The sequence below is a fragment of the Panulirus ornatus genome, chromosome 24 (assembly GCF_036320965.1).
Source record: "Panulirus ornatus isolate Po-2019 chromosome 24, ASM3632096v1, whole genome shotgun sequence".
NCBI lineage: Eukaryota > Metazoa > Arthropoda > Malacostraca > Decapoda > Palinuridae > Panulirus > Panulirus ornatus.
The window spans coordinates 620813-635452 of record NC_092247.1 but is presented as its reverse complement, the minus strand read 5'-3'; the positions used below and the strand labels follow the sequence as shown (position 1 = coordinate 635452).

General features: G+C 37.9%; 1 protein-coding gene across 8 annotated transcripts in view; it reads left to right on the top strand.

The window, feature by feature from the left end:
* Chd1 (chromodomain-helicase-DNA-binding protein 1) overlaps nt 1-14640 on the top strand; it is a 347004-nt gene that overhangs the window by 19465 nt on the left and 312899 nt on the right. For 5 of the 8 annotated variants that reach the window (XM_071676941.1, XM_071676940.1, XM_071676937.1 and 2 more), the window contains exons 3-4: nt 4651-4909; nt 13698-13828. In XM_071676941.1, the coding sequence (XP_071533042.1) occupies nt 4651-4909; nt 13698-13828 (390 nt within the window). The remainder of the gene's footprint in view (nt 1-4650; nt 4910-13697; nt 13829-14640) is intronic. The other 3 variants (XM_071676943.1, XM_071676942.1, XM_071676939.1) reach the window with 1 other exon arrangement.

The following is a 14640-nucleotide window of genomic DNA, read 5'->3' as shown; positions in this document are numbered from 1 at the left end:
CTTTAGATTTTAGAGGTATTATTTTTCAAAGCTTTCCATGCTTGTCATGCCAGTAGGATGTTGTCTCTTAATGAAAGTTGGGAACCATACTTTCTAGGATTTTTGAGGTTTAGATGATGACATATGTCTTCCATCCTTGCTTCAGGAAGTGTATATAGCCCCAGAGATTTCAGCCATTCCTAGTAATTTAATTCCTTTACCACAATGATATGGGCTGTGAAAGATCTCGGACCTCATTTTGATTCTACAATTTTATCTGCCTTGTAGGTTGATTTTAGAGCACATCAGTATTCAGTTCATCAAGGAATTAGTGCAGCGAATGATATCATCATTGGTTTTTCATGTCATTTCTTGAAAGTCTGCACATTCCTTCTCACTATCATTCTATATGAGACAATTATTGTTTTGTTATTTTTGCTAAAGGTGGGATTTTTAGATATCATTACTTTGAGGTTTTTCATTTTGTTCACCTGGTTTATGATAGTGTATGCGAGACATCAGGAGGAACACATGAAGAACATTTATAAGAATGAAAGATGTAAAACTGTTTGGTAGAACTGGAAGATATTGTTATTGTATAACACACTAATTTCACATCATTGCAGAAATCCCCAATTCCCTTAAAGCATTATGATGATAGTAGCCTGGGTACCATGTGTAGCACCATGTCGCCGGATCTAAAGCAGGTTGCAAAGGCATCGTAGAACTTTACTATGCAAAATAAGAGAAATATCATTCTACAAATGTGATGTCTTCATCCATCGACAGGTAGATTAGAATTGGTATGAGGGAGAGTCATGGGGATCAGTTAGTATCTTCCCATGCAACTGTGTTGAGATTATTCCTAATAGAAGCACTGAAATATTAACCAGGAAGCCAACAGAAGGTCAGGCAAGAGTCAGGTACAACTTTCAGGCTCAGACCTACATGGAGATATCCCTTAGCAGAGGAGACCTGGGTGGTTGATATAAATTGGTGTGAAGGATGGATAGGTAATGGAAAGGGCATCCTCCATGTCTCTTATTTTGACTCTTTATAGAAACCAGAAAATAATAAACCCAGGAAGTAATCAGTGATTGTCAATTTTTGAGTAAGTAGTGCCAATTACAATAATTTTATCATATACCAGTTGAGTCATTGAGTGAATAAAAAATTCCTTGTAAAGGAGTGAATACTGGTCTTCAGTTACTTCATATGTATTATAATAAGCTTCATGTGTATTATGATAAGCTGATATGACATATCAATATATTGTTTAGTAAAACTTCTTTGTTGATCTGCTTGAGACGTTTATGATCTTTCTTTTTTTTTTAGATTAATATATTATGTAAATGTACATGAAATATGAATTGATATATCAAAATTTTCTAAAAATTAACAATTATTTATTGACACACCAGTCTTAGAAAAGGAACCTTAAAACACTTTAGCAACAGGTACCCTGCAAGGAGTATTCAGTTTGTGTTTTCTTGAATAATTGGTGTTATTATTTGTTTGCACTTTTGGAGAGGAAGTTCTGCTTTCTTTGGTATGCCTCTATTGTTCTTGTAATGAAGTTAGGAATCTGAACATTTCAGCAGTAGTCACATTTACTACCTCTTCACTTAGTTTGTTCCATGATTTTACAGCTGGTGCTGAAGAAATACATCCTCACATTCCTTGGTACACCTTTCTTGCTTGACTTTGTGGTTTGCTCTTGTATTCCAAACTTTATTTTTACTTTATTTTATTCACTATCAGTTTGACATTGCATCATTTGATATTCTTGTGTGTGTGTGTGTGTGTGTGTGTGTGTTGGAGTTAAGATGCATTAGCTTGGAGCATTAGGTAGAAGTAGTAGACTGGAACATTAGGCAGGAATATTAGATAGATACATTAGATAGAAGTAGCGACTAGGAATATTAGTTAGGAGCCCCTGAAAACACTGCACGAGTTGCTTCCTGCCATTAGCCTGTTAAGGGTGAGGCACTGAAGGCTAAGAAGCAGCACTGGAGTTCAACAGTTATGGAGATTCTGTTGCCATGGCCACTCCTAGAGGGAGTTCCCATAGAGAATGGGTATCAGAGATACAGACAGACAGGTAGATAGATAGATAAATGTGTCTGTCCATTGTTTTGTATTCTTCCAGATTTCTTCATTTTCCTCATGCCTGAGCATGGGATGCACATTACAGATGTCTAAGAGTACACCAGACAAGTACCTACAAAGTGTACCAGACCAGCCAGGCTATGGAAGCTATGTGAGCCTGTAGGCTGTGACTTCCAACAGCTTGGTCATCCAGTGATTCAGTCCAATATCCTGGGCCTAGCCTAGGCTCTGTGTATGAAGCACCCCCCAAGACTTTCCCGGGCATTCATCAGCCTTTCAACATCCTCTGTTGGTGTTATTTTCATACTTATTTGTGTATCATCTGCATAAGATATGGAACTGTGGTTTGTGCATGCATCACTGTCAGATGTAAGCATGAGGAATAGGAGGATTGCAAGTACAGTTCCCTTGAGACAGCTTTTTATTGTGGAGGCACTGCAAATGGGTTGGTTTACAACTATGCATTGTGATATGTTTGTTAAAAAGTTGTATATCCATCTTCTGCTTTTTCCAGTTATTCCCATCTTTTGTACTTTTATTTGCTATTAACATTGTGGTCATTTTTGTCAAATACTTTTGCAAAATCCATGTAAGTAATGTCAGCATTTCGTGTTTTTTCCAGTTTCATCAATTCCATCATAATAGTCAGGTGAATGAGTGAGGCAATAACTTCCTAGCCTGAAATCATGTTATCCTGGATTATGTAGATTGATCAGTTCCATTTTAATGATATAATGTTAATGCTATCATTCAGTACTTTTTGTGACTGCTTTGCTTCCACCTTTTATGGAAAAGGTTAATGTGAGCCAGTTGCAGACTCTCAGGAATGAAGCCAGAATCTAAACTTTTTTCCCAGAGGAAATTTAGTGCTTGTACTAGAGGTGTTTTGCTTTTCTTTATGGAGACTGAGTTGTGTGACTCTGCCGTGGGCTGAGTGCTGGGACGTGCTCTCAGTGGCCCTCTCAGTATCCTGTTTTAGGTTGTGATATCTGCCATTTGCAGCATCAGGGAAGAAATTTGTTGGATGATTTATTTTGAATATGGATTTTGTCATTTTAGATCTCACTCACCTCTTGACAGTCATATGTTATAATACCTTGTTGATTGTGGGCCATGGGGTTTGTGGTCCCGGATTTGCATTTTACATATGAGTGAAAGGATATTGGGTCATTCCTTATTTTATGAAGGCTTTTTACTCTTCTCCCTTTCCTTGTGTTTCATGACATGTTAAGTTTATGGTCTGTTTCCTATAAATCATTTGATAGGTTTTCTTTTTTTTGCTGTGTGAGTTGTGGCTTCTTTAAAAGGTCTGCAATTCTTTTTCACTTCCTGTAAAGTGGTTATCTTAATTGTTTTAGATTAGACCTTTGTTGCTTTCTGTTGTTGTATGTCTGCTGCATGTTTGGAGTACCAAGGCGGTCATTTACGTACTCCTACTTTCTATCTGTTGTATGCTGAATAATTATCTCATAACTCATTGACCAATGATATCCCATATATGGGATGCACCACCTGTGGGAGTTGACTGCTTGTATCCCAAATGTGAGATCTGAGTTTTAAAAATTATGTGCACAGCCTTAAGGATTTTGATTATTCAGAATTCATGTACTGGTATCTCAGAGGGTATCTACACTCTTATGACCAGTAACCATCACAGTGCCAGAGTGGACAGTATATCAACTTTGCTTTGTGTGAGCTGTTTAAGGAACTCAAATTGTTACATGGACTTACATGGTATGCTTGACTCAGATATTGTAATGGAAAATGATGGTAAATCAGTGGGTGTAGTTTTCATGAAAGCATAGAAGAACAATGAGTAGATAAAGAAGTGCTTAATATTGCCAGCATTGAAGGTGAGGATAATTCCAGTTCCAGTGTAAGGGGGGGGGGGTGCCTTTATTACGTCTGCCATTTGCTTCATGGGCATGGATGAGTTTTCACCAACTTAACTCCAATACAAATTGTTTTAGGAGGAGGTAGTTCAGGTATAGCAGGTGTTTGTTCTGTCTCCAAGAATTTTGAGGAGCTGGACTGTTTCTTAGAGCATTTTGATAGGGATTTGATGAACGTGATAGTGACTAAAAAAAATTGGTATATTATTGTTTTGTGAAGGAAACAGCCAACATCAAGCAGCAGGCTATCTAAGTTCACTAACACGACACAAGATGAGGTTTTCTTTGTCACTCACATGATTACAGATCTACCATAGTATCATATATAGTGTTAAGAATAAAATAACTCTTTCATATGACATTCCAAAAAGTAGAGCAAAGATTTTTTATTTTTTGAAAAGTCCCACAGTGTGGGTATACATATTTGTTGGGCCACTGTTTTGACTGAAGCAAACTTGAAAAGTTGATGTTACAGTACTGCTGTATAGCTTGTTTGAAAATTATTTGATAACTTGCTCAGAAAAATAATCAGCCCTACTCGAGGGAGATGATATATAATGACTGAAATGCTTAAAAAATATTCTACATAAGGCAGTATGTTTTGAATGTATGGAACTGGGTATTTGTTAAAGAGGAAACATGTTGATAATAGCAAGCTCTTTATTTCTAGTGTGTCTGGTTCGGGAAGTTCATCTGACTCATCAGATAACAATAATTCTGATTCAGACTCTGAAAATAAACAGTCTGGATCAGATGAGGAAGACGAAGGAGATGATGAAGATAAAGATGATAATGAAGAACAGGAAGAGGATCAGGATGATGATCAGGATGAAGAGCAAGAGGATGATGAGAATGATCGATCTGGTAGCTCCTCCAACAGCAGTGGACGGAGCAAGTCTCGTAAGGGTGGAAAGGATGAACTGAAACCGGTTAGTTCCTAAGCTTTCGTGTTTTGGGAATTGTATGTGAAATTCACTTGTGCTTGAAATTTAATGGTAATCTTTATAAGTATTTTTGAAGCTTTAAGAAAATTCAGTGGGTAGATTGTGTTTAGAGTGCATGCATTTTAGAAACTGTGCTTTTGTAATTACCTCATTGAAACTAGCCATTGATACTGTATGAGAATGTGAATTTTATGCACATGCTTCCACCTTCCCTTGAACATTCTCTGCAGTCATACAAATTCTTAAATTTCTGTATGCTGTTTGCATTAACCTTCTTTTTCTCTCTTTCATACTTGTATTCTGCTTCCTATATTAGTGAGGTAGCATCAAGAACAGATGAAGAAAGGTCACATTTATTCACAGTTATTCTCTAAGTCTCATGTGCAGTGCAATAACCATGTCTTCAGTAATTTTATTCCATTTATGCACCCCTCTTTACCTATAAATGTACTTTTTTCACACATTTCTGAACAAGTTTCTTGCTTGATTTTATGTATCCTGTGGTTGTTGTGTTCCTTCATCTTTCGAAGAAGTTTTCTATGTCGTCAGTCCATTTTAGAAAATTAAAGGTTGTGATCAGGCCAACCCTCTTCTCTTTTCCAACATAGGTAAATTTAAGGTCTCTAGCCTTTCCCCGTCATGTAGCTCTCTTGATTCTGGTATCTTCGCTAGTTTTTTGCATTTCTTTTGGGGCAATGACTAAATGTGAGAAATATATTTTAGTTTTGGCCTTTGTATGATGTAAACAGCTTGCTTGATATTTCTTTGTCCATGAACTTGAATACAATTCCAAAATATCTTAACCTATAGGTGGTTTCCTTAACTATTCTCTTTAGGTATTATTTTGATGCAGTTTAGGGATGACTTCAATTCCCAAGCCCTTCTCACAGATAGGTCCATGTAGCTTATTTCCTGTTAGATGATATTCATATTGAGGCCTTCTTTAACTCGTCCTTATTACTTTACATTTGCTTGGGTTCAGTTTCATCAACCATGTATTGGTCAGAACATTAACTCATCCTCATTACTTTACATTTGCTTGGGTTCAGTTTCATCAACCATGTGTTGGTCCAGTCCTCCATACTTTCTCACTTCCTTTGTGACTTTTGCATCATCTGCAAGGATATTTAGGTAGGATTTTATGCCTTCTGGCAAGTCATTCACATAGATCAGAAGAGTGATGCCTCCAGAACATAACCCTTACAGTACTTCGCTGGTGACTTGACCCATTTTGAGAAGGTTCCTTTAACATGCTTCTCTTGTTTGCTTCCTGGAAGATAATATAATGTCTGTGAAAGAGCAGCCTCCATACTCCTGCCAGGTAATCCAACTTCATAATCAGCCTTCCATGCAGTGCAGTGTCATATGCTTTCTGGCACTAGATACAAACAATCCACCCAGCATTTCAGTTTATCTAAGTCAGAGCTTATTCTCTCCTAGAAATCTTAAGTTTTGTTATACAAGACCCCATTTCCATATAACCATGCTGTCTCTCATTTATGTAATTTCACCCCTGTAGAAAGTCATCCATATGCTTTCTAGTTATCTTTTCCAGATCCTACAGACGACACTTGTCATTGAGACTGGTTTGTGATTCAGTTCCTCTTGTTACTTTCTGCCTCCACCCCTTACACATTAAAGGGTGAATAATCAGCCCATAGGCCCATTAAAACAGATAACTCTGGAATAACAGTTTGTTAGCAGAGAGATTTGGGCTAGACACAGATTCCCTTACAATCTGGCTAACATCTAACAGCTGACAGCCGTAATGATATACCTACTTTTCCCTTCTTCTGAAGTTTGTCAAATACCAAACACAGATAAAAATCTATAGAAATATATTTATTATTATTATTATTATTATACTTTGTCGCTGTCTCCCGCGTTTGCGAGGTAGCGCAAGGAAACAGACGAAAGAAAAGGCCCAACCCCCCCCATACACATGTATATACATACGTCCACACACGCAAATATACATACCTACACAGCTTTCCATGGTTTACCCCAGACGCTTCACATGCCTTGATTCAATCCACTGACAGCACGTCAACCCTGGTATACCACATCGCTCCAATTCACTCTATTCCTTGCCCTCCTTTCACCCTCCTGCATGTTCAGGCCCCGATCACACAAAATCTTTTTCACTCCATCTTTCCACCTCCAATTTGGTCTCCCTCTTCTCCTCGTTCCCTCCACCTCCGACACATATATCCTCTTGGTCAATCTTTCCTCACTCATTCTCTCCATGTGCCCAAACCACTTCAAAACACCCTCTTCTGCTCTCAACCACGCTCTTTTTATTTCCACACATCTCTCTTACCCTTACGTTACTCACTCGATCAAACCACCTCACACCACACATTGTCCTCAAACATCTCATTTCCAGCACATCCATCCTCCTGCGCACAACTCTATCCATAGCCCACGCCTCGCAACCATACAACATTGTTGGAACCACTATTCCTTCAAACATACCCATTTTTGCTTTCCGAGATAATGTTCTCGACTTCCACACATTCTTCAAGGCCCCCAGAATTTTCGCCCCCTCCCCCACCCTATGATCCACTTCCGCTTCCATGGTTCCATCCGCTGCCAGATCCACTCCCAGATATCTAAAACACTTCACTTCCTCCAGTTTTTCTCCATTCAAACTCACCTCCCAATTGACTTGACCCTCAACCCTACTGTACCTAATAACCTTGCTCTTATTCACATTTACTCTTAACTTTCTTCTTCCACACACTTTACCAAACTCAGTCACCAGCTTCTGCAGTTTCTCACATGAATCAGCCACCAGCGCTGTATCATCAGCGAACAACAACTGACTCACTTCCCAAGCTCTCTCATCCCCAACAGACTTCATACTTGCCCCTCTTTCCAAAACTCTTGCATTTACCTCCCTAACAACCCCATCCATAAACAAATTAAACAACCATGGAGACATCACACACCCCTGCCGCAAACCTACATTCACTGAGAACCAATCACTTTCCTCTCTTCCTATACGTACACATGCCTTACATCCTCGATAAAAACTTTTCACTGCTTCTAACAACTTTCCTCCCACACCATATATTCTTAATACCTTCCACAGAGCATCTCTATCAACTCTATCATATGCCTTCTCCAGATCCATAAATGCTACATACAAATCCGTTTGCTTTTCTAAGTATTTCTCACATACATTCTTCAAAGCAAACACCTGATCCACACATCCTCTACCACTTCTGAAACCACACTGCTCTTCCACAATCTGATGCTCTGTACATGCCTTCACCCTCTCAATCAATACCCTCCCATATAATTTACCAGGAATACTCAACAAACTTATACCTCTGTAATTTGAGCACTCACTCTTATCCCCTTTGCCTTTGTACAATGGCACTATGCACGCATTCCGCCAATCATCAGGCACCTCACCATGAGTCATACATACATTAAATAACCTTACCAACCAGTCAACAATACAGTCACCCCCTTTTTTAATAAATTCCACTGCAATACCATCCAAACCTGCTGCCTTGCCGGCTTTCATCTTCCGCAAAGCTTCCACTACCTCTTCTCTGTTTACCAAATCATTTTCCCTAACCCTCTCACTTTGCACACCACCTCGACCAAAACACCCTATATCTGCCACTCTATCATCAAACACATTCAACAAACCTTCAAAATACTCACTCCATCTCCTTCTCACATCACCACTACTTGTTATTACCTCCTCAGTATCCCCTTCACCGATGTTCTGGTTTGTTCTCGTCTTATGCTCTTTATTTACCTCCTTCCAAAGCATCATTTTATTCTCCCTAAAATTTAATGATAATCTCTCACCCCAACTCATTTGCCCTCTTTTTCACCTTTTGGACCTTTCTCTTGACCTCCTTCCTCTTTCATTTTAATTACAGTGAATTTGTTTTAAATTCTGTAAATTCTTTGGAGGGTTGTATAATTTTTTTTTTTTTTTTTTTTTTTTTGCTTTGTCGCTCTCTCCCACGTTTACGAGGTATCGCAAGGAAATAGACGAAAGAAATGGCCCAACCCACCCCCATACACATGTATATACATATGTCCACACACGCAAATATACATACCTACACAGCTTTCCATGGTTTACCCCAGACGCTTCACATGCCCTGATTCAATCCACTGACAGCACGTCAACCCAGGTATACCACATCGATCCAATTCACTCTATTCCTTGCCCTCCTTTCACCCTCCTGCATGTTCAGGCCGCGATCACACAAAATCTTTTTCACTCCATCTTTCCACCTCCAATTTGGTCTCCCACTTCTCGTTCCCTCCACCTCCGACACATATATCCTCTTGGTCAATCTTTCCTCACTCATTCTCTCCATGTGCCCAAACCATTTCAAAACACCCTCTTCTGCTCTCTCAACCACGCTCTTTTTATTTCCACACATCTCTCTTACCTTTATGTTACTTACTCGATCAAACCACCTCACACCACACATTGTCCTCAAGCATCTCATTTCCAGCACATCCATCCTCCTGCGCACAACTCTATCCATAGCCCACGCCTCGCAACCATACAACATTGTTGGAACCACTATTCCTTCAAACATACCCATTTTTGCTTTCCGAGATAATGTTCTCGACTTCCACACATTCTTCAAGGTTCCCAGGATTTTCGCCCCCTCCCCCACCCTGTGATCCACTTCCGCTTCCATGTTTCCATCCGCTGCCAGATCCACTCCCAGATATCTAAAACACCACTATTCACGACTTCCCTTCAGTTACTCTTTCCATTATGTATTGTGTGAATGGACTGTCCTTTACTGTTGATTGAAGTTTCATGGAAGCCCTTGTTGTTAAGGTTAAAACCAAAACATTGCTATTATATTAATCTATAGACCACCAGATGCAAAATCACAAGAATTTGCAGAACAAGTGTGAGACATAGAATCATGTCTTAAACTGCTCAGAAACCCAGTCCCAAGTATACATAGCAGAGGGGACTTCATCATGCCACTTATGAAATGCACACAAATAGGAAATAGCATTGAAGGTAAAACTACTGACATCAGAAGCAGCAAGGACAAAAAGCTGCATAAAAGAAAGGTTATCCTGTGTGACAAGTTCTTCTCTCAGCAGGAAGGACAAAAAACTGCATAAAAGAATGTTTATCCTGTGTGAAAAGTTCTCCTTCACTCAGCAGATAATGATGTGTAGAATTACTTTCTCAAATACCCTGTATTCAAATTATGTTCAAATTGAATTCAAAACAAGTTTAGCAGAAGGCCTTTAACATGTGCAGTGTATTCAGCAATTTCATTATTAATGGATTTTGGATGAAATGGGAGGATGTGATCAGTGAGGAGAGTGTTAAAAGATATGACCACTTTGGAACTCTGAACATACAACAAACATATACTAGTGCAAAGAAAGCACAAAAGGTCTGTGCTACAACGAGAAAGACGAGTCATGTACAGGAAGCTAAATAGATTTGAAGACCCTTTGAAAAAGCCAAAGCTCCACCAGCAAAGAAGAAAATGCCTATCACATGTACTGATCATAGACTCAGAATGTCATACAAAACACAGGAAAGAAGAGGGAAGAGCAATAGATGAAATAAGAAATGACCCAAAATACTACTTTCCATTCTGGTTTCAGTACATTATGCATCACACCAAGAGAATGGATATGAAAGAATGGGGCTGTTTCTTCATGTTCCTTGTGCTACCTCACAAATGTGAGAAATGGCAAACGTGTTAAAAAACATATATGCAAAACAAATTAAGGATGACAAATTCCTCTGGCCCCTAACAACTGAAGACAGTGCAGTTACAAATGATTATCATGGGATGAGAGATTCTAAAAAAGGAAAATGAATTGGTATTCATTTGAAAGACAGGTGACCTGAGAGAGAGCTTCCCAAACAGTAATCCCCCAATGTTATACTTAGGTATCACTATGTCACCCAGGATATCAAGAGAGCCATAGAGAGCATGCCAGTTTATCCTGCTCCAGCACTGAACCACCTAGAATTTGTTCTTCATAAAGAAATGCAAAACAACTCTTGCATGAACAGTAAATATCCTATGGAGAAAAGGTTTAAAGTTCTTTAATCATCCCTAATGCTTTGAAACTGACTAACATCACCCCACTCAACAAAGATAGAAGCAAAGAATTTCAAAGTTATGAACTAATAGCACTGACATAGCACATTGTCCTTAGAGGCAAATTGACCGAATCATGGAATTTAACATAACCTTGGACAAATTGCTTTTTTAGGGCAGGAAGACCTTGTACTTGCACCCCTTTTGTTCCTCATTCTCTTTTGCAGATGATACAAGAATAAATATGATAATCACATCTGTAGAGAATGTGGAAAGGCTAGAGAGACATAAAAGAAGTCTTCCACCATATGATTGACAGCAATGTGCTTTTCAGTGTGAAAAAGTTTCAGCCTGCTTTGATATGGGGATTATAAAGAAATGAAAAAACAGTGCAGAATACCAGATGGCTGCAGACAGTGATAAGCCAACTAAATAATATGAAAGATCTTGGAGAGAATAATGTTTTATGACCTAACCTTTTTTTGCACGTTAAGAAATTTGCTGTAACGAAAATGCGGATGGTACAGTAGTGTACAATTTAAAACGATCCCAGTTGAGGGAGGCTAGTAGTTGGTCATCTCACAGTCAGAGGCATACATCTTACTCGGTGAATGATAGGAGAAAATGTATTCCATATATTTTCAAGCACAGATTTCCTTGATAGATTTATGACTAATTCATACTCTAATTGTAAAATACATAAGAAACATACTTATTCAGAAATATGGGTGGTACAAGTGTACAGTTTAGAACATTACCAGCTTAGGGAGGAGAGTGCAGAATGGTTGTCTCAGTTCAAAACATACTTCTTACGTAGAGAATATGATTCATTGTATCTTTATATGTTTTTTAAGCATTCCTCTTGTAGGTTCTTGACTAATTCATAATTCATGCACTGAAATAAGTAACATTTCAGTTAGGTGAAGTGAGGCAAGTGATCATATTTCAGTAAAATACATTAATTTTTTTTGTTAAGATAAGTAGATTGTATTTTTTGTGCTCTATAGGTATTTTTGACATATAAATCTTCTTCATTAGGTTCTTACCTAATGCATGAACTAATGATTATATAAGTATTCAGAAAAAATATGCAATAAAACCTTGCCTAGCCTATTTAGAGTTCCAAATAAGTGTGGATATGACATATATGCAGATTATGCAGATACCTGGCTATCATTCTCTCCAAATGTGTATTAATTTCATTGCTTAGATAATAATGTGAGTATTATTTGGTATATCATTTCCAATATTTACATAATGTTTTGAATATATTTTGTGTTTTCTTATTTGGCACCATGCCCATAATGTTTTGAATATATTTTGTGTTTTCTTATTTAGCAGCATGCCCTTAACCCCATATTTACACGGAAATGGCTGTCACGGTATAGGGCAATTTGCTATTGTGTGAACTCTATTGCTACCTATTTCATGCTATATCATGACCCTGCTATATACTTATTTATGATTAATTGTGTGTGCTGTATGAGCAGGGAATTTTGTACTCCTCTATCATACAACTTTTTAAACTCTTTTATCATAATCAGTTTCTTCAATTCATCCACAACTTTTGTGCTAAAAAGTACTTCTTAACATCTTTATAGACAAGTTTTTTCTGAAGTTTGTGGCAAGTCCACAGGTAGATCTGTTCGTTCATCCTTCGAAAGAATTCAGAGTATGTGTCATGCTGGTTTAAAATCTTCAAAGCTGTGATCAGGTCACCTCCTACTCTTCTTTCTTCATTGTTGGACAAATTTAGGGCCTTAAGCCTTTTCCCGTAATTCAGTGTTCTTAGTTTTTCACACCATCTAAGTTTCCCTCCTCTGGACCCTCTCTAGTAGTTGGTGTGTGTCTTTTGTGAATATAAGTTGATGCATACATGCATATGCATGTATATTTTTTTGGCAATATTTTAACGTTTTATACCTTTATGGCTCTGTCTCTTAAACTTTCTTTTGTAGCATAGTATCTTAAAACTTATTTCTGTCGTTATTCTTTAAAGTTTTCTTATTCTGTTTAAAGTGCCACAACTGCATTACTGTAGAAGTATTTCTTTACCAAGTTTGTAATTCTATTCTTAGCCCAGATTTTCATAATGTCTTCATGTTGATTTGGCACTTTTATCTTTTCTTCTCTCTCTCATTTTTCTTTCAGGTAATTCTGTGGCTGTTAGCTCATCACTTTATCTTAGTTCTCTCACTTTTAGTACAATTTTTGTTGCCTGCATAATTTAGTTTGGATGTAATGTATGTGAGTATGTGTCAGACTTCAAGTGTCTGCATTTTTTATGTAATCATGATGAGGGTTTTTAGTTTTGATTCATGCTTTATAGATTTAAGATATTATTTATGTGATGTAAAAGTGGTATGATAATTCTTGTTTTGATTCTAATATAAAAATGATGGGTGCATTCACTGATTCCTTAGTATCCATATTCAACGTAACTATGATAGCTAATTTTTGAGTTGTAGCTTCTCATTTTCTTACCTGATTTTACTTGTTTAATAAGCATTGCAGATAGCATAGATATATGTAGGACGCTTTGTCACTGTTATTATCATGAAAGTAAGTATTCTGAACAGCTGTTTTTCATTGCTTCAGATTCATCATATAATTTCTTTTGATTGTTATGAGCAGAAATCTTATAAGGAAATAATTACTATTTGTTAGTTTTCAAATGGGCTGAATGACTGTCAGAAAAGAATACATTGCAGTGTTGGGAGGAGAATCCTGACATCTATGGGATCCGTCGCTCTGTGAGGGAGCGAAAGGAACCTGATCGTATGAAAGTTGAACATCAAGGAACTTCTAAAAAGCACAGGAAGAGAAAGAGGTTGGTTGTTTTGAGAAGTTCACTAGTTCTAAGTAGATATTTGTTTCCAGGCTAGAAGGACTGAAAACTTCATTCCACTAATAGAGTCTCCGCAGCAGGTGTTTATCAGGACAGCCTGCATGGAACCTAATATTCTTGAACTGCCAATTAGAATTCATGTTGAATAAATGATACTGTCTGGTCAAATGTGGGCTGTGTTCTGAGGATGCTAAGGCTTTAGTTATTTGTGCTGCATCATGCTGTATATATGCAGTTACAGTGGAAGTGTTACATGTATGTGTGCTTGTGTTTAGTATCTTTGTTAATCATCAGGATCCTCATATGTTAGCTATGTATCTTGTATAGGGAGAAGATACTTTGAAATCCATTCAGTGAGGCTATCTTTAACAGGTAGTAGTTGGCAGGTAGCCACTGACCTGGGAGGTATATTACCTGTGTATTGAAAGGGTTAGTGATGGCTATGTAGTGAGCCAGCACTTCATTGGTTGTCAAGTTGCTTTCCTCTGACCAGGGTAGCAGTCTTTTCTTTCTGCCTCACTCATACATTGACTGCTGGCATTCTCTCCACAAACATCCAGTCTCCATGTCATTCATAGCACTTGACAAGACTTAACTCACGCAACTTATTCTTTGTTTAATTATTTATTATACTTGATCACCATTTCATGCATCAGCGAGGTAGTGCTAGGAAACAGATGAAGAATGGCCTATCCATGTATTCCCTGCATGTTGTAGAAGGTAACTAAAAGGGGTGTGAGTGGGGAGCTGGAAAACCTCCCCTCCTATTTTTTACTTTTCCAAAAAAAAGAACA